General features: G+C 45.4%; 1 protein-coding gene across 1 annotated transcript in view; it reads right to left on the minus strand.

Moving 5' to 3' along the window:
- Positions 1 to 2,279: 2,279 nt before the first annotated feature.
- RAB22A (RAB22A, member RAS oncogene family) overlaps positions 2,280 to 19,610 on the minus strand; it is a 46,371-nt gene continuing 29,040 nt past the window's right edge. The window contains exons 3-7 of the mRNA XM_052650821.1: positions 16,890 to 16,971; positions 8,604 to 8,675; positions 8,405 to 8,511; positions 7,747 to 7,856; positions 2,280 to 3,537 (exon numbers count right to left, since the gene is read on the minus strand). Coding sequence (XP_052506781.1) covers positions 3,440 to 3,537; positions 7,747 to 7,856; positions 8,405 to 8,511; positions 8,604 to 8,675; positions 16,890 to 16,971 — 469 coding nt within the window. The 3' untranslated portion in view covers positions 2,280 to 3,439. The remainder of the gene's footprint in view (positions 3,538 to 7,746; positions 7,857 to 8,404; positions 8,512 to 8,603; positions 8,676 to 16,889; positions 16,972 to 19,610) is intronic.

The raw sequence follows: 19,610 nt of genomic DNA on the forward strand, positions 1-19,610 counted from the left end.
ACTTCCCCATTTTAATGTGATGCTGTAAAAGTTTGGATACACTGGTCTGACGTCTCCAGGAAAGCCATGGAATGTCATCTGAGGATGTTTTCATTACTCTGTCAGGGTTTAATTTAGAAGGTCTTGCAGACCTATGTTCCTTCTTGAGAACAGAAAAGAAATAAATACAAAAACGTAAAGAGAAGTTCTGGAAGTAAATATGGTTTTCTTACCTTTCTACACATTTAGAAATGACAAAACCTGATAGCCTCAAGAAGGACACTGGCCCACTTAAGACATGGAGCCTCTGGCACAAAGGGTCCAGTCCTCTCAGATGCGAGGAGGCACCCAGGAAGTGTGTATATAATGTGGGGCAGGCACTTCCCACAAAATCATACATGGGCGACAAGGAAGTGAGTTATTGTAAAGGAACCGAACCTTTCTGTTGCAACGTGTAGCACTTGGGCCTGACTGTGGCTGAAGAGCAGGTGATGGAGGTTTCATTTAGAACCAGAAGGACTTGCAGTAGGTACTTCTCCCTAATCACTTCTTAAAAGGAGTTTAAGATGAAGGACACTTAATCATACTCCCCCTTTATGTTCTTTTAATCACCAAATGTTAATTAATGAGTTATTACAGAATCAGAAAAACACCTGTGTGAAAGGAGAGTTCTGGAGATCACTGGTTCCTAGGACTGGACGCCAGCAAAGACCTGATTTTCATTTCTCTGAGAGGAATCAACAGACACTCAGAGCTAATGAATGGCTTTTCTCTTTTCAGTCCCCCAAGTTCTTAAAGATGGCCCTGCGTCATAAGAGAACCGAAAGCAGATTTTTATAGATGGGCTGTGTCTCAATTCCTTCAGAAGCTAGCTTTTTCTCATGATAAGAACTAGGAATAAAGGATGTATGAAACATGTATTAAATCACTGTTTACTCAGGTGAATAATCCAAAGTGGGCTCAAAATAAAACACTGCTTCTGACGTTAATATCCATCTTTGTGCTTTAGAAGCAAACAAGGTAACAGAAAACATCCTTTCCCCTGTTCTCATCGAGTATGGATTATGGACTCTGAGAGAGCAAGGTGCAGTTGTTGCTGTTGACTATTAAGAAAACATCATGTGAGGTACAGAGCCACCTTGACTTCTGAGACAGACTGAGGAAAATGAGGGCAAGAGAGGGCCCCGAACTGTGTGGGGAGCATGTGGAGAGGACCACGAGGATTAGGAGGAGAAGGCGGCTGCAGGGGCTGAAGGATGGACTGTGCTGGGCTCTGTGCAGCCCACGTCACAATGAGGTGAGAGACGCTTGGAGGGGAGGCCTCACCCACCAGAGAGGCATGGAAGCGCTCTGCCCGCCGTTCCCTGTGCACCCAGACACCATGAAACCAGCCATGCTGATGGACAGCTGTGGTAGAAAAACTGTGAAGGTCATAGATCAGAGCCATGTCATCTTTTGGTGAAATAAGAAAGGGCCACACGCGCCTCACCTCTTGGTAAGTCGAGTGTTTTTATTTTGTTGTCATGGAGACAGAGGCCCAGTGGGAGGAACGTCAGGGACCAACCAGGGCAGTGGCCTGATGGCCAGTCCATTTGGATGTATGTGAAGTAAAGCCTAACCACCCTCAGGTGTGAAGTGCCTGGCCCTGGAATCACGCATGCTGTCCAAATCTTGCTAATCTCACACTGGGGAAGAAAGCTAGATGCCAGGGGAGGAGAGAGTCCATGCGCACTTTAAACAAAGCAACATGAGAATGTTCACTACCTACATTCCTTCTGTATGATTTCAATAAGAGAATAAACAATTCCAAATGCTCAAGACATATACACTATGGGGAAGGGAATTGTTTTTCACTTAATCTGAGTTATAATTTTCCCATTAAAATCTAACTGTATCAAGTGGGGGGCATGAAGAAATAATCATTATTTTTAAAAGTTTTGACTGTTCAGTTTAAGGATAGCTCTGAAAACACAATTTGGTTTGAAATTCAAGCTGTTTCATTTCCTATTTAATCTTGTAAATTTCCTTCCCTTACAATACTCAGGTTGGAAGGGTGCCAGATTAGACCAGTAACAAATTTTCACCAACTTCACTTCAGTGCTTTATTTTTAGATTATATTAAAAAGCTCATTAGGCTCCCTGAGGGAAAAGAGTGTTAACCACTAAGAGAGGCAGGGGAAAATAAGGGAAAGAGACGCAGAATTGTTAACAAGAGAAGAAGCGCTCTTCAAACAGTTGGTCCGAGGCTGCTGTGAAAGCTAGCAGCAGCTTTATTTCCAAGACCAGGTAAATGACATGGGCTCAGGAGCTTGGTCTTGTACCCCGAGGCTAGGAGGGACTCGTCAGGCTTCTCCAAGTGGCATCTGTCTGCACCGTGGCTTCCAGATGAGACTGCAGGGGAGGGGTGGTGGGAGGGAAGGCAGACAAACCCTTGACAACCTAGAGCCACATGCTCTATGCTTCTGCACCACATAAAATGTGCTTCAAAGAACTTCCCGTGCACAAACTGAGAAATGGGGGGCGCGCGCCAGGCCGGTGCAAGAGTAAATGGAGTGGTAAACGAAACATAGAATTTATTAATGTATTTACATAATTTATAATCTGTAAGCAGTGGTCTCATAAATATATGACTACAACTTTACATGTGCTGAGCAAGCGGCAGATAACTGTTTCCCCCACCAAGACAACTCGGTTAAATAAAAAACGGACAGCATTTATTCCACTTTCTGGGCTTCCTCTCTTCCTTTGGAAAACATGGCCAGTCAGTTTAAACTGAATCTGCAATTCAACATGTTCCAGGCAGCCTCTCTACCACCACCATCTTGATCATCAGAGCTTACCTAAAAAGGTGCCAGTGACGTGCCTGGGGACACGCATGTGACAGGGTCCTGGGCTGCTGCTCCCAATGGAAAGTGCATCAGAGACGGCAGGAGTGGGTGCCTCTCCGTCAGCCCCGGAAACCACCCACGTTAGCTTTAGACGATCATAACTGCCATCTCTCCACGGTGGTAACTGCACACATTCTAAATGCTACCACTCCCTCTAACAGTGGCAATGGGAAACCAAGGGAAGGAATGTCTCCACAAGGCCGTTTTTTTTTCCCTCAAGAACCACGAAAGTGCTAATTTTCCCTTTACAAATGTGACATAGAATCTCGACTACAAAGCTACTCAATGATCTCATTCTACCATCCACACAACTGTACATTCCTTCTCAGCAAGATCAGGAGCCAACGATGCAGTCCCTGTGTACAGAGATTCTTTACAGGACGGAAGTCCACAGACTGACGTATTATTGCTGCAGTCTCCCAAGAGGAGACGAAACCGGTCAATTCCTGTGAATCCTTGTTGCCCGAAGAAGATCCAAGACTGGCAGGTGACCCCCGGAGGCGGGGCCCAGCCCTCCCGAGACCTGTCAGGACCACCTACTTCATCAGGAAGCCCGGGGGGCCGAGGCCCGGTCAGCAGCAGCTCCGCTTTGGCTCCGAAGGCTGTCTGCGGAGTTTGAAGCCCTTTCCGCCAGAAGGTGGGCTAGCGTCAGTGGATGGAATTCTTCGACCTAAACCGAGAGGACAGGAGGGAGGGCAGTGAGCATTCACTTTCTCAGGCTTCATTCGCATACATGACCATTCTACACCTGCAGTTTGACAGGTCTCACTAAAATTAAAAAAAGGTAATAAATCTCTAACTTTGGAAGGTGTTTACATGTACAGAAGAGCTGCAAAGGTGACATGCAGCACTGCTGGGTTCCCTCACCCAGCCTCCCCCGGTTTTGGGACTTCATGGGATGACCGTGGGATTCGGCAAAAATGAAGAACTTGACACTGGAACATCACTATTCACCCAACTCCAGACTTTCTGTTGCCATCAGTTTTCCCACTAATATCCTGTCATGTTTTGTGGTCCCAGGGTCCAAAGAGGAGTATCACCTGGCATTTAGTACACACTTTTTAAATGTGTAAAAAAGATTTAACATGTTAAAAAAAAACTGCATCAGAACGTTCCTGTCCTGTCTTGTAACAGAGGCCACCTTCCAGAGAGAGGTGTGCGCAGACGTGCATGGAACACACACGCACCCATCCCTGTTCTTAAAACCCAGGCAGGAGCACAGACTCTTCTCATGTCATGCATCTGGGCACTGCTCAAGCAGAGTTCGTCTACAAGGCTCTGTGATGCTGAGTCTGTGGATGTCCTGCCATTGATTCCCAATTCACAGATAGTTAGCTTGTTTCCAGTATTCTGATGTCTTTAACAGCAATGCAAAGACTATCTTGGTATAGGATAAATGGACTGGCTGGGAAGAGCTGGGTCATGCAGTTCCACTCCTGGGTGTTCGTCTGATACACACTGCACTCCCAGGGTCTATCCAGCACAAATGCAGGAAGGACGTGCAATTTAAATTTTGACAGATGCTGCCAAATTGCTCTCTGGAGAGGCTGCACCACTTTATTCTCCTACCAACAGTGCATGAGAATGAATGGGTTTCACTTTACTGCTCTGTGAAGCATAGTGTCAGTTTCGAGAGAAGCCTTAAATCACCCAGTCACCCACACTCCCTGATAACTTCAGGGCTGCTCCCGGTACAAGGAGCAGTTCCTAACTCTGTCTAGCACCTTGGACGCTCACATTAGTCAGGAGCCAGAAGCCCATTATCCCACGTTTGCTCAGGCAGCGATCTCCTCCCCCCTTGAATGGGGCCCAATGCTCTTGGAGGAAAGCAGCATGCCTCTGGCTCTATGTTCCCAGTGTCCATTCAGCACACCACCTGGTGCTGAGGTACTTTGAAACCATGGGACGAACTGACACCCACGTTTGGCATTAACGAGGCAGAACAGCAATCTGCCAACTCCCAGGTCCTCAGGTGCCTAGACTGGAGCCTCCAGCATGTCCAGCAGCCTGCAAACTGGGGGGCGGGGTGGGGGGGAGGGCAGTACATAGCATGGTGCCTACGAGGCGAGGAAGCACCCCTAGTAAGTCCTACAAGCACTTTCAAATGCCTGCATGCACTGTTATGACCACAACACAAATTTATTTAGAAGTTCTACTGACTCTTGTCATCATTTATTTCTCAATAAATGAATGCTGAAAACACAGCTGGTATTACAGAGCCATCTCTGAAATACTTTTAGAAGAAAGCAGAGGAGAACACCTTCGTGACCTGGGAATAGGGAAGGATTTCTTAAGCAGGAGCTAACTGCAAGGGAAAGTAAGGACAAAGTGGATACAATTAAGATTTAAAGCTCCAGTTCACGGAAGGAACTGATCCAAAAATGAAAGTCAAGGCGCAGAGTAGAGCTTTCCAATAGACATAATCAACAATGGACTCACAGCCAAAATAAACTATAAACATTAAGACAAAGGCAGATAAATCCAACAGGAATACAGGCAAAACTACACAGAAGAGGCTATCTAAATATCATAAAAATGTAAACAAATGCCGGAAAGGTGCTTGACTTCATTCACTGTCCAAAGTGGTGGGTCACGACCCTGCCGGCCCTACATGGAGTGACTGGGGTTCTCAGATCCCACTGGTGTCCGCGTTGACGGGTGTGACCACCCTGAAGGCTGCTGGGCAGTAAACCTGTACTCAATGTTCGCATACCTGATGACTCGGCAAATCTTCTCCTGGGTGTAAACAGACCCCTAACAAAAAGTGTCCACGTCGTGCCCACACTGGACATGAAGCAGAATGCTCACAGAGGTTCTACTTGTCACAGCTTGAAACTGGGGACAACTACCAGATGCCTATCCACATGGCGGGTAACTGCCCTGAGGAGGTGGCCCGTCCTGACACACACTCCACAGCGATGACAATGAGTCACATGCTCATGGGGACCTATCTACCAGATGTGATGCAGAGTCAAACACACCAGACACACGTAAGCAAACCCAGTTCATTTTAAAAAGCATAAAGTCTAAAAACAGGTAAAACAAGAAGAGCTGGTGGTCAGGATGGGGGTTCCCTGTGGGAGGGGGAGGAGTGAGGTTCACATGCGTGCTGACCCAGGAGGCTACTCAGTCCATGAACACCCCTGGAGCATTATACTTCTGATGGGAGCACTCTGCAGCATGTATATTAGACTCCGATAAAAAGCCAGCAAACCCAGGCCCCATGCTAACTCGATTTTACAATGCCCAGTAAATAATAAACTCAATTTACATCTAAGTTTTTCTAATCTTTTGGAACAAACATTTTTTTTTTTTAATTCTTCACAGTTAAAATCAGTATGTACAGGCTAGTTTTTATATAGGAATTTTCACTGTTGGTAGGCTTCACTACCTTCCTATTCTTAATATTGCTATAGAACACTTTACAAAAACAGTGATAATTATGATACCACATACCTAGATATTTTAGCTTGAACTAAACTGTGAAAAATTCCCGACTACCTTTACACACTGCCTTTTAGGAATGCATCTGAGTAACTGCTATTTACAATCTAGGAAGACGATAAATATTGTTGCTGTTTAATGTTGGAAAGAAGGGGCTGGACTAGAGCTCACACACCAGTGTCTACCAGCTGTTCCAGGTGGCAGATGGGCCCAGCAGGCCTGCATGGTACTCTGAAAATATTTCAGTAAGTGGCCAGATTTAAGAAGTGTGACATGTTACATAAATTTCAGATCTCTGAACAAACTAAAAACATCAAAAATTAAAAATAAAACCAAAAGTAACCCCAGTAATGGGGTGGCCAGGTAGCCAGGGGCCTACCTGCCACTGTTGTCCACTTGCCAGAGCCGGGCCTGCCGTGGCCAGCTGTCAGGGTCACCAGGGCTTCCTGCAGCCCCCAGGTCCTGGTGCCCCTAGGTCTGCTTCCCTGGGGGCCGTCCCAGCCTGGCCCTGCTTGCCCTTCCTCTACATGCTGGCCAAGCGCCCTTCCACTTTCAGATCTCCCCAAAGGATGGATCTCAGTGTGGCTTTCTCCTATCCTTCTTGTGCAAGTCTGACCTGTTCAGTTAACACGAACCTTAGGGCTCTGCACATCTGCTGTGTCAGGGTCTGGCTCCAATAGTGCCTCCTCAGAGAAGCCTTCCCTGACCATCTGCAGAAACTCTTTCCTTTCAGTCTATCTTATGTACTTTGTATTCCTGCTCATCATCAGAAAGGGTCTCGCTTCCCTGTGTGCTGTCTCTCCCCCAGTGGACTGCAGAGGCTGCCCCGTCACGCTTGCTGCTGTCTCCCCCGAGTCTGAAACAGGTCTCAGTGAACAGTCTGATGAATTGGAATGAAATGAATGAACAGATACGATCCATGGATGCTCCCAGAGGTATGTGGCAGACTCTCCCATTGAGTGTCATCACTGTAACATTTCTGAAAAGGTAAAGAGGAGGGGAGGGGAAGAGTGTCTCAACCTCTCACTGGCAAGAGCCTCATATTAATTTCTGAGGACTTTCTTACGGGGGAATTACACACACAGTCCATGTCCCTTTTTTTATCTTATTCACGCTCCATGACTTTGGATGACTAACTGAAACACATTTAAAGAGAGAGAGGACGATGACAGCTTCCAGGACCCCAAGGCCTTGCACATTACTGATTCAGGAGCAACACTCCTCCTAGAAAGAAGGGCCAGTCGTCAGGCAGCAGCTCTCCAGCAATTATGGCCCAATATGAAAACCCGTCGTCACTCTTCAATTCTCAAATCTCATTCCACTGAGAACACCACCAGTCTAGACTGCTCTGTGTAGGGAGGAAATTCCCCCTGACCAGATAAAGCTGCATTAAGTTGCTCCGCACAGAAGAAATGCATGAGGTAGGGATACTCACTAATTTCTATAAAGAGTTCATTTATGTTTATCGCATTCTTCGCACTTGTCTCTACAAAGACTGCATGGATGGAGTCAGCGTAGTCCTTGGCATCTCTCTCCATGACCTCTCTGGAAAACAATAAACTGTAGATCACAAACTCTATCTGTCAGGAGCTTAATGTGATCCCCATCTACCCAGTAATTAACCAGATTTATGATGATCAGAACGGAACCTGGAACCACTATCAATGCGTCTAATGGAAGAGTCAGAGAATCACCATGGTTTCTCCCCTCCCCCCTCCCCCACTAGAGCCCTTGCTTGGAAGATCATGGAAGTGGTACAGAGAAACTGCCAATCGACGTGCTTTCCTTAAAATATCCCTTCCCCATTCGAGTACCCTGTGCTACGGGAGCTGAGGCTACATCAATCTCAGATCATGTTCAAGTGTGCTGCAACTGACGTTTAAATAAATTACACACCTATCTTGATACATAATCTAATGAGCTCCAAGTGTCTGAACTCTTAATTTTAGTTTGAAACTTCAGGACCCCAACCAAACAACAAAAAGGAATTTTTCAATGTTAGAGATAGAACAGAAACTAGATTCTTCTACTGGATAGTGTTCTGTCAGAAGAACACACAATCAGCACTGGTATCTCCTGCACTAGTAACTTACCTTACATCGATAAGATCACACTTATTTCCTGCAATGGCAACTACAATATTGGGTGGGCCGTGCTGCCGAAGCTCTTTTACCCAATTCTTTAATGTTGAAAATGTCTCCTGTAACACAAAGGAGGAAAGCAACTGGAGACTGAAGCGACCTAAACAGAGTTTTCAGAATAGTCTCAAGAAGATGGTATGTCAGGCCTTACTTCTTTCGTGATGTCATAAACAATTATAGCTGCAGCCGAGCCTCGGTAGTACATTGGCGCTAAGGCACGAAACTGCAGAGAAGAGGGAAAAATAAACAACAAAATCGGGAAAACTGGTTAAATATGCTTCTTACTAGACTTTGAAGCCCATTATCCCCACACAAAAGGTAATCTTTCTCTTAAGCCAAGAAAGATGACATGGTGCTTTAAAGCAAATGAACCAGTAATTACCAAAGGCAAAAACTTCAAATCTAACACTGAAATGCCACTCAGAAGGTAGTTTAGAATACAGTTTTATGGGAATTAAATACGTGCTATAAACAATTGTTTCAGCTGAAAAGGCTAATTGAACTCAATGTTATAATTTCCAAATTTATTTGTTCAGTAGTCTTTTAAACTTTGGCTCCCCAAACTAACAAGGAGATAAAAATAATGCTGTAAATAGTTCTCCAGAAGTGCCTGCATTTGGGTGCAATCTAAATGCTGATTGTGCTACAGAAATGAGTATACATTTACATTCATGACCTGGATGAGCTTGTAACTCGCTTTTTTGATATCGTCCACATACGTGGCAATTCCCCAAAGCAGGTACATATCTCATTCCATTTACATGCATTTAACTCTGTGTACAGGGCTTCTTCCCACCAATCACCCTCCAGCTCTCCCCCTCCCCCCAACACAATAGGGAAGAGAAGGAAGGACAATCTAAATAGTGAGGCTGATTTAGCGGGCCATTTGTTTTGATAGGGTGTGAGATGGAAAATGGGATGTGCCCACCCCAGTCAACCCTGGTTTCTGGGCATGTGTGTGTGTTGGTCAAGCCTCCCGCTCGGTGAATGTGAGGTCAGTGTACGAGACAAGACACTGACTTGTGCTTGATCTTTGTCGTATCCCCTGACTTTGAAACCTGACCCCTACACGTGATGTGAGAGGTACTACGGGACTCCCCTCCTGCTCTCTGTTCTGTGGCTTCCCTCCAAAACACAGGAAGACACCATTATCAGAAGTGAGTACCTAAGAACTGTTTAGGTGCAGGGCAATGCCAAAATAAATGCCAGCCTCAAACATCCATCCAGGTTCAGTTCAGTTCAGTCGCTCAGTTGTGTCCGACTCTTTGTGACCCCATGAACCACAGTATGCCAGGCCTCCCTGTCCATCACCAACTCCCGGAATCTACCCAAACCCATGTCCATCGAGTTGGTGATACCATCCAGGTTAAGCGTTACTAGTCTCAGGGGGAAAGATCCCTGCCTCTGGGGTCAGAGTCGGAAAACTTCCAATAAAATGTTAAGTTTTAGAGAGAGAAAAAAACAATAAAACTTGTAAGAAACTAAGGAAACCAGATGATTAGGTGGGAAAGACTCTGAATTGCCCTCCCTGGGATGACAGTCAGAGAAGCACACAGATGGCGCAAAGGCTATGGTACTAGCTGTCACTTTTGATGCATTATCCCAGCAACTTCCTTTACACGGTTGTTGGATTTTGTGTGCGTGTGGTATTTAAATTTGTAAAGTAAGATTCATTTAGAGACGTGTAAAGATTTTAAGGCTGATAAAAGGTCTTAATTTTGATAAGATGACAAGTGTGTATGTATACGTTCATCCTGTCCCATCCCAAGATAGAAAATGTCTTTATCAACACAAAAAGTTCCCCAGTGCTACTCTTTTTATACCCCTTCTTTGTTCTCGATGGTAACCTTTCTCTTCAAGTCTATTTATTGATATAAAAACTACAGTTTTCTCTTGCTTATGGTCTGCATAGAATATCCACTTCCATTCTCTTCATTTTCACGTGATGTCTAGGTTTCTATGTAAGGTAATCCCTTCTATAACCAGCATATTGTTTGATTTTGACTTTTGATCCAATCTGAAAACCTTTGTCTTTTAAGTGGAATATTTAGTTCCTTTACACTTAATGTACTTCCTGATATATTTGTTTTTTACTGATATTAGGACTACCATTTTGCTATTTGCTTTATATTTTGTTACATTAAAACAAAATAAAGCCCTGTTCTTCCTTTCCTTCCTTCTTTTGCATTAACTATTTTTTACTATTTACTTTTAATGTATTCATTAGTCCATTGGTTTTTTAGTTATACCTCCCTGTATTACTCTTTTAAGTGGTTGCTCTCGTAACTACAATATATGTCTCTCATAGCTGACTTAGATTTTAAAATGCACCACCTTATGTGAAAGATCAGAACCATGCAAGATTTCTTATCCCACTGTCCTTTGTGCTGCTGTCAAATATTTTAAATCTATATGATAACACACATAATTCAATATTATAATTTTTACATTAAATAACCAATAATTTCTTTTTAATAAAAAGAAAAATCCCCAGATTTTTATATTAACCATTCCGAGTGCTTCTTGTTCCTTCCTTGGATCTCAATTACTTAGGCTAGAGGTGGTGCATCCCCTCTCGCCTAAGAACCTTTCTGAGGCCACTGCTGCTAAATCCTCTCTGCTTTTCTTCTTCTAAACATGTCATGAATTTGACTTCATTATCTGAAAGATAATTTTGGTAAGTGGACGATTCTGACTCTCTAAAATGGCTCCACTGCCTTCTGGCCTCCACTGACAGTGGAAGGCTAGTCCTCTTTCTTAGTGTGTCCTGCATGTGCCTATGATATCACCTCTAGCTGCTTTCAAGATTTTCCTCTTTAACTTTGATTTTTAGCAATTTGACTATGATAGACATAGATTTCTTGATATCTATGAGTCTGCTAAACTTGGATTTGTGAGTTAATTCCACCAAAATATGGAAAAATTTTAGCCACTGTTTCTCAAAACATCTTTTCTTTCTGTCCCCCCACTTTTTTTTCTTTTTAACAACTCTGGGTCTCCAGTCACACATATGTTTGATCATTTGAATTTGTCCCTAGGGTACCATCTTCCTATATTTCTACTCTCTGTTCTTCTGATTGGTTAATTTGTCACTTATCTGGTGGATTTTTCATTTTAGATCTTACAGTTTTCAGTTTTAGCATTTTCATTTATCAGTTGCCATTTTGTGGGAGACTCCCCATCTGTAGTTACATATTTAAAATATCTGGTTTCCGTTATCTTCTCTGAAGTGTTAAAACACTGGCTTATCACGCTAAGATGGTTTTACACATGGTTAGGGTGGGTCTATGTGGGTCTCTACTCCTAAGACATGGCCCTCTGGCAGTTTCTGGGGGACCCTAGGGTACTGATTAAGCCTTACATAACAGGCAGGACTGGACTCTAAACCCTGCTTACTCTCACGAGCAGCAGCAGGATCTCTGCTCAGTCCTGTCGCCTCTCCAGCTGTTGGTCTCTGTTGAGTCCCTTACTGTCGCTCCCATGCTTTCACAATTTGAGGGTTGAGCAAAGCCAGGAAAGGGATTTATAAGCTGATTTTCAGGGCTTCCTGCCTTGCGGGATTCATCTTTTCTGGGATGTGCCTCCTCTTTTCCCAGCTGCTCTAGCAACCTTAACCTCTGCCCTCAAATACAAAGACAGTGCCCCACTTGAGTTCTAGCTACCCTGTGCTGCATGGTCGTGGGTGTGCCCTCTGGGGGAAAAGCCATGAAAACATGAGTCTCATTTGATGTCATTCCCCTTTTAGTCCCTGACTGCATCTGGCGGCTCCACAGGACCTTCAGAGAATTGTTTTTTAATGCTTCGCCCAGTGTTTATATGTAACTGTTATCTGTGTGAGGGTTAGCCTGTTACAAGCTACTCCTCCATGACTGACACTGAAACTTTCTATATACTGTACTTGTGGTATAAAAAAAGAAGGCAGCAGCTTACAAAGAGACTCAAAGGATGTGAGCATAGTTCTGCTCCCAATCAGGCCCTAGATCAGGGGCTGGCCAGCTTTTTCTGGAAGAGGCCAGTGGTAAACACGTTAGGCTTTGTGGATCACGTGATCTCTTGCCACAGCTCCTCAACTCTACCATGGAAGCAAGAGAGCAGCCACAGACAGCAAGTTAACCAATAAGCACGGCTGTGCTCTGAAAAAACAGAAGCAAGCTGGATCTGGCCTGAGAGCCACAGTGTGGACCTTGGTCATAGATGTTAAGCGATGTGTACACATTTTCCTGATTTCAAACTTGAGTCTATCCCTTATGTGACTCCTGTGACAACAAATGACTCCAAGTCTTCCTGGCACTCTGACCTTTAGAAATGGTCGTCAGGAGAAACCACATTAAGATTCAGAGATATAAATCTTCAAGACTGGCTGCAGTGTCTATTAGACTTCGGTTAAGAAGCTTTTTTTTACATGATCACACGCAAATGGCAAGTATCTGAACTACTGCTGCTACAATTATGGAGCACTTCTGACATGGATGTGAGGTGCATGTTTGCGCAGCAGCTAGGTCTGTCACTATGCTTCTGGAGGAGACCTTGTTGGTGAAGGAAGATTGGTGGGAAAAGATCATTTAAAATGAATTCATTTAGGGATGAAAAGGTCTGAAAAGGCTCTGTCTTGAGAAAAAAAATTATGAAAACAAGTTTCATTTTATCTGATATTAGAAAAAACTTTGGTTTATTATTGCAACCAGTTTCTTGAATGAACACTGAGTCCAAGTTGACTGATAACTGGACCATGATTCTTCTGATAGAACCATGTTGTTCTTGTTCAGTCACTAAGTCACGTCCGACTCTCTGCAACCCCATGATCTGCAGCACACCAAGCTCCCCTGAACCATATGCTGGCACAATATGGTATCTATTTTTCATTTTGTGTTTGCCTTTCCTAGTCCTGTCATAGGAAGGGAACTTTTACAAAGTATGTGAGGACTCCCATCGGTTTTCTCTAGGCCTTCTGATACACAAATCATTATCTTCTGGGGCACTTATGCCATCATTTTGATCAGTAGCTTTCTCTTCACTTAATTTAACAAGCTCCCTACCATCAATGGCTTTGTATAACATCTGCGGAATTCTCCAAATCACTTTCACTGACTTAATGAAATTACTTTGCAATTAGTTGTGACTGGACCATCAAGGATAATCCATCTGTGAAGACGTGAGGGTCAAATGGGAAGGATGTTCGAATGGTCAGTTCATCATGAATGGCTGCATCTTAGGATGACTTCTGATTCCATGATAAATCTCGTTACAGAGAACTGAATAACAAACACATAGATGTCAGAAATGCCTAATTTGAGGCGTGCGCTACTCACATGACAAAAGTAGGGGGAGGATCTGGGCCTGTTTCCCTGTGCCAGAGTAGGGCTCGCAATTAAATGACATAAATCCACGGGTATCAGTGCTGAGCATCAGGGGCTGAGCACACAGATGTGAGGACAGGCCCTGCCCCCAAGGAGCTAACAGAAGATAAACAGGCAAGGAGACGGGGAACAACCTGGGGGTTGTAGGCAATCACAAGGATGGTTCAGGATATAAAGAAATACTCTGAAGAGTCTACCTGCTAACTAGTCTACCTGACACCGGAGCACCAGGTCAGGCCCCGTGCTGGGCCCTGGGAACATAACCCCGCGGGCCTGGTTCTCAGTTTCTCGTCTGTGGGGAGAGCCTGTCGGGAGAGGTTGTGGGCAAGTATCTACTTACAACTTGGAATGAGGGTCCTGAGGGAAATGAATAGGGCACAGTGATGTACGACGAGCTGGGATGGTGCTGAGGGGCCGAGGGATGAGGGGAACAGGGAGGGTGCGGCACTGAAGCTGGGACGGAATGGCTGCTAAGGAGCCAGACAGCCATGCTCTGCGTGAAGGGAGACAGCCTTCTGGTGCAAGGAATACTATATGTGAAGGCCGACTTTGGTGCGTCTGAGGAAGTGAACGGAGGTCCTGGGCTGGAACTCAGCAGGTGACAGGAGGCTGGACCGGAGGCCCTGAGGGCTCTGCACACCCCTGGACAGGGTGCGGCTCCCAGGAGAGGGGCAGCCGGCAGTTACTGAGGAGGTGAGCAGGAGGGTAACAGGGTCTGATTCAGGTTTTCACAAGGGAACCCTAGTCCTGTGAGGAGAACGGACACAGGGTGACGGGGCTGGGAGGAGGGAAGGTGGGGAGAGCAGTGACCAGGAGAGAGGGCTCTTGGGTGAGAGTGAGAGGCGGCAGGCCGCTGACAGTAGGCACAGGGAGAAGTGAGTAGACTCAGAAGCTGCAGCTGTCAGGACAGCTAACGGGGAGGGAGCACCTCCAGACTCACGCGTGAACGAGGCGGGCCTGTGGCAAACTGAGGAAGGCAGGGGTGGTGGGGAAAGCCCCCTCAAGGAGACATGGGATGAGAGTTTTGAAGGCTGAACATGAGTTCTCCAGGCTAACACCGGGAGGGAGGGTGGTCAAAGCAGAGGGAATGACAGGCCGTGGGTGTGAAAGCAGGCACTGGCCTGGTGACGGCAGATCTGAAAGGTTTGGTTGGTCTTGGAGGATGAACTGGTGGGAGGAGGTGGCGATGGAGAGTCTGGCGGAGGTTGGCACCATCCAGGCCCAAAAGGCTGTTGTCTGGGACAAACAAGCAGGAAAGGCTCACAGAGCCGCCCTGGAGGATTTTCATTGCATTTCAAACAGTCTCTGATTCGCTGTTGATGTTGAGCTCTTCTTAAACCCTATGATTTGGCAACGACCAGCTGGAGCGGCGGCGCACAGCCAGAGTCCCTCTCCTGACAGTCTCCACGGCACGGGGCTCTGCTGGGCAGGTCTCCCGGGCCTGGCTGCCTCATCTGTATTCCCAGCGCAAGCCCTTGGCTGGCTCAGTGATCGAGCTCCAGGTAGGGGTGAGGGACATTTGCATCTCAGAGCAATGACTCCTGGTGCAGAATCAATTAGAGGTGGGGAAACAAGAGGCAAGCAGACCAGCTAATTACAAAACTTAACAGAATCCTGCTATCATGGCAACAGCAAGAGAGACGCATAAACCCTCGTGTTATTCTTTTTTTACGTTCTGAAAAAAAAAAGATGTTATACGTCACTGTGTCTATGAGGACAGGCTCTGATTCAAGGCATAATGGAATCTATATTATAGTAGGATGCTTTATGATGAGGGCTTTGCTGTCTCATTAAATATATGGGAGGGGTAACTGAGATGTGGGATTCACTGAAAGGGTACATATATTACTGGTATGAAAAGCCATGAGTTTGTGTCTAATAGGCTGGATGCCAGGGCTATGTCTGCGGACATACTCAGGGAGGCTCTGTGGGAGGTGGCCCTTCTGAAAGATGGGCGAGTGATGCTTGGCCAAGGCCCAGCCACCTCAGAACACATGGCCCAGACAACGCAGGAGCAGTGGGGACTGGAGACCAAGCAGACACATCTCGGATGAGGAAGTGGACACAAGGTGTGACATCCAGTGGTTTAACAAAATAACACAAAACAAAAGAAACCAAACAGAGCGAACTTGAGACATGAAATCTGTACAAATGTGCGATGTTTACATCCAGGATAACAGTAACGGCTTGTTGTGTTTTCCTCCATTTGTCTGTGATGATGCTTGTCGGGTTTTACACCATTCGAAGCATCTACGCTGTCTCAGATAAGACTGTGAGGACAGACTATTTCTCCTGATTACTTCCGCTATACTTTTAAGAGCTTTAAGATAGCACAGTGCATCCATCACATGTTCTGTTTTGATAACACTGTTTGAAAACAAAATTAAACAGGAGCTGAATAATAGGGCAGCTGCCAGACACACCTCAACAGGGAACTCAACACAGGGAAGAATGGGGCAGCAGCAGCAGCCAGACCCTTCCCCACCTTCCCGTACCGTCCCATTTGGGTGGGCTTTGTCAAATGTTCTGCACCGCGGTACCATGGCCCTCGCCCCACTTCTGGCCCAGGCCCTCCCAAGGCAGACAGCCATCCAGGACACCTTTATCATTAGGTGTTTATTAAGCACTATTGCATGGCACTGTGTTAGCTCATCCATTTCACTTAAAGTCTCAAACTTTATATGCTGTTAAAGTTCCCTCTTTAGCTCTTAAAAGGCGGCTATGAGATGTGCTTCACTCTCGCTTCCTACCACTAATTCTTTTATATCTCTGCTCTTCAGGATGGAGCCCCAAAATTACACACCATGCTCTGAGCGGGGTTTCATCAGGGCTGTTAGTCAGAATTTACTTGAAGACACTAAAATGTATAAAAATGCCCTCAGTGCCCATGAGCACTTTCTCCATCTGTGGACTTCATGGTTCCAACTGAGAAGGACAGGGCTGGCCGCGCAAATGGGAATGTGTGTGTCTCTGGTGCAGAGAAGGGAAGTGAGTGACGTGAAGTGATGGGACCCAGCAGTTGCACTGGTGCTTTCATCTGGGCCTCAGAAAAACACACAGTAATGTAAAGAGTGACTTACTCGTTCTTGTCCAGCTGTGTCCCAGATGAGGAATTTATGTAGTTCATTTTGGTACTGGACAGTCTTGGTCATAAAAGATGCCCTACAAAGAGAGACCTAAACGATCAGAACACAGTTATTTAAAGGATGTCACCAGCCCCAGCTGGAAACATCGCTCAGACTCCACAATTCTCACACTGCTGTTCCACACTACATTCTGACTGTGGTCCGCTTGGGAGTACTGATGAGACACTCAGATGCTGGCTGCAATGCTCTAAGACGGAAGGGTTCTTTGGCTTGTGGCTGCCTAACCTTCACATCAAAAGAACCATGAGATAATTTGATAATCCAGACATTAGCCTCCCTTGTAATATATTCAAGCTGTTCTTTAGAAAGATGGCACCATGGGAAAACTTTCGTGCGAATCTGTGTGTCCAGGAAATGAGTGCACTAGTAATGAGCAGGAGGTCATTTGGCTTTGTCCTCAGCCTATTCCTAAACCAAAGGATCATGTGAAGAGCTAGAGTTAGACCAGGGTTAATAAAACTAAAATGCCAACAAGAAGCTGGAAGACTCCCAATCACCACTTCTGTGTTTCAGTAACAGATTGGCCCCCCACTGGTTGTCCTGCTGGGCCACGTAGGGCCTTGGGGCCACCCCAGTCCTGGGTGGAGAAGGAATGCTTCTGTGCAGGTCTTCCTGCTCTCTGTGAGGGACTGCTCCATGCAGGGGCTTCTGAAGGCAGGGCCAGGGGCTTGCGCTTTTGGGAGAACCTGTGAGGGGCTGTGGAACACATGCCTAGACCCTCTGGAGGCTCCTGGCTGAAGATTCTAGAGGCCTGTCCCAGGCCAGCACTAGCTCCAATGGTACCTTTCACTCTCCCAACCCACCAGAAAGCTCCCTGCTGGGAAGTCCTTTGTCTCCCAGCCTCCTCCGGGCATCCCAGTCTGGCTAAACAACCCAGAGATGATTATGTCTTCTTTCCCACTGAATAAACCTTCTGGGGCTGAGGGTCAAGCTGTGCTCTTGGAATCACACCCTCATCATCCTAATCAGGACAATGAACTCAATGGCTAGACATTTTCACATATTCTGAATCTGAAATATTTTTGAAGACATTCAAGTAGCAGTTACATAATTTTCAAGAAAGTGCAGGCTGAAATCGATAGAATGACTTTCTGAAGCATTACTGAGCTTACGTAAGTATCAGAATTCTTAGTTTTAAAAACTTTTTACACTTGCCATGGTTAAATCAGAATGTGCACCAGGACTTCTCACTTTAAGGAAGATCTAAGCCTTCACACGGACCACAGCCTTGTCTAACTCAATGAAACTAAGGCATGCCCTGTGGGGCCACCCTAGACAGGTGGGTCATAGTGGAAAGGTCTGACAGAATGTGGTCCACTGGAGAAGGGAAAGGCAAACCACTTCAGTATTCTTGCCTTGAGAACCCCATGAACAGTATGAAAAGGCAAAATGATAGGATACTGAAAGAGGAACTCCCCAGGTCGGTAGGTGCCCAATATGCTACTCGAGACCAGTGGAGAAATAACTCCAGAAAGAATGAAGGGATGGAGCCAAAGCAAAAACAATACCCAGTTGTGGATGTGACTGGTGATAGAAGCAAGGTCCAATGCTGTAAAGAGCAATATTGCATAGGAACCTGGAATGTGAGGTCCATGAATCAAGGCAAATTGAAGTGGTCAAACAGGAGATGGTAAGAGTGAACGTTGACATTCTAGGAATCAGCAAATTAAAATGGACTAGAATGGGTGAATTTAACTCAGATGACCATTATATCTACTACTGTGGGCAGGAATCCCTTAGAAGACATGGAGTAGCCATCATGGTCAACAAAAGAGTCCAAAATGCAGTACTTGGATGCAATCTCAAAAACGACAGAATGATCTCTGTTTGTTTCCAAGGCAAACCATTCAATATCACAGTAATCCAAGTCTATGCCCCAACCAGTAACGCTGATGAAGCTGAAAGTGAATGGTTCTATGAAGACCTATAAGACCTTTTAGAACTAACACCCCAAAAAGGCGCCCTTTTCATTAGAGGGGACTGGAATGCAAAAGTAGGAAGTCAAGAAACACCTGGGGTAACAGGCAAATATGGCCTTGGAATACAGAATGAAGCAGGGCAAAGGCTAATAGAGTTTTGCCAAGACAACGCACTGGTCATAGCAAACACCCTCTTCCAACAACACAAGAGAAGACTCTACACATGGACATCACCAGATGGTCAACACCAAAATCAGACTGATTATATTCTTTGCAGCCAAAGATGGAGAAGCTCTATACAATCAGCAAAAACAAAACTGGGAGCTGACTGTGGCTCAGATCATGAACTCCTTATAGCCAAATTCAGACTTAAATTGAAGAAAGTAGGGAAAACCACTAGACCATTCAGGTATGACCTAAATCAAATCCCTTATGATTATACAGTGGAAGTGAGAAATAGATTTAAGGCAATAGATCTGATAGACAGAGTGCCTGATGAACTATGGACTGAGGTTCGTGACATTGTACAGGAGACAGGGATCAAGACCATCCCCATGGAAAAGAAATGCAAAAAAGCTAAATGGCTGTCTGGGGAGGCTTTACAAATAGCTGTGAAAAGAAGAGAAGCGAAAAGCAAAGGAGAAAAGGAAAGATATAAGCATCTGAATGCAGAGTTCCAAAGAACAGCAAGAAGAGATAAGAAAGCCTTCTTCAGTGATCAATGCAAAGAAATAGA

The sequence above is a fragment of the Budorcas taxicolor genome, chromosome 13, assembly GCF_023091745.1.
Source record: "Budorcas taxicolor isolate Tak-1 chromosome 13, Takin1.1, whole genome shotgun sequence".
Classification (NCBI taxonomy): domain Eukaryota; kingdom Metazoa; phylum Chordata; class Mammalia; order Artiodactyla; family Bovidae; genus Budorcas; species Budorcas taxicolor.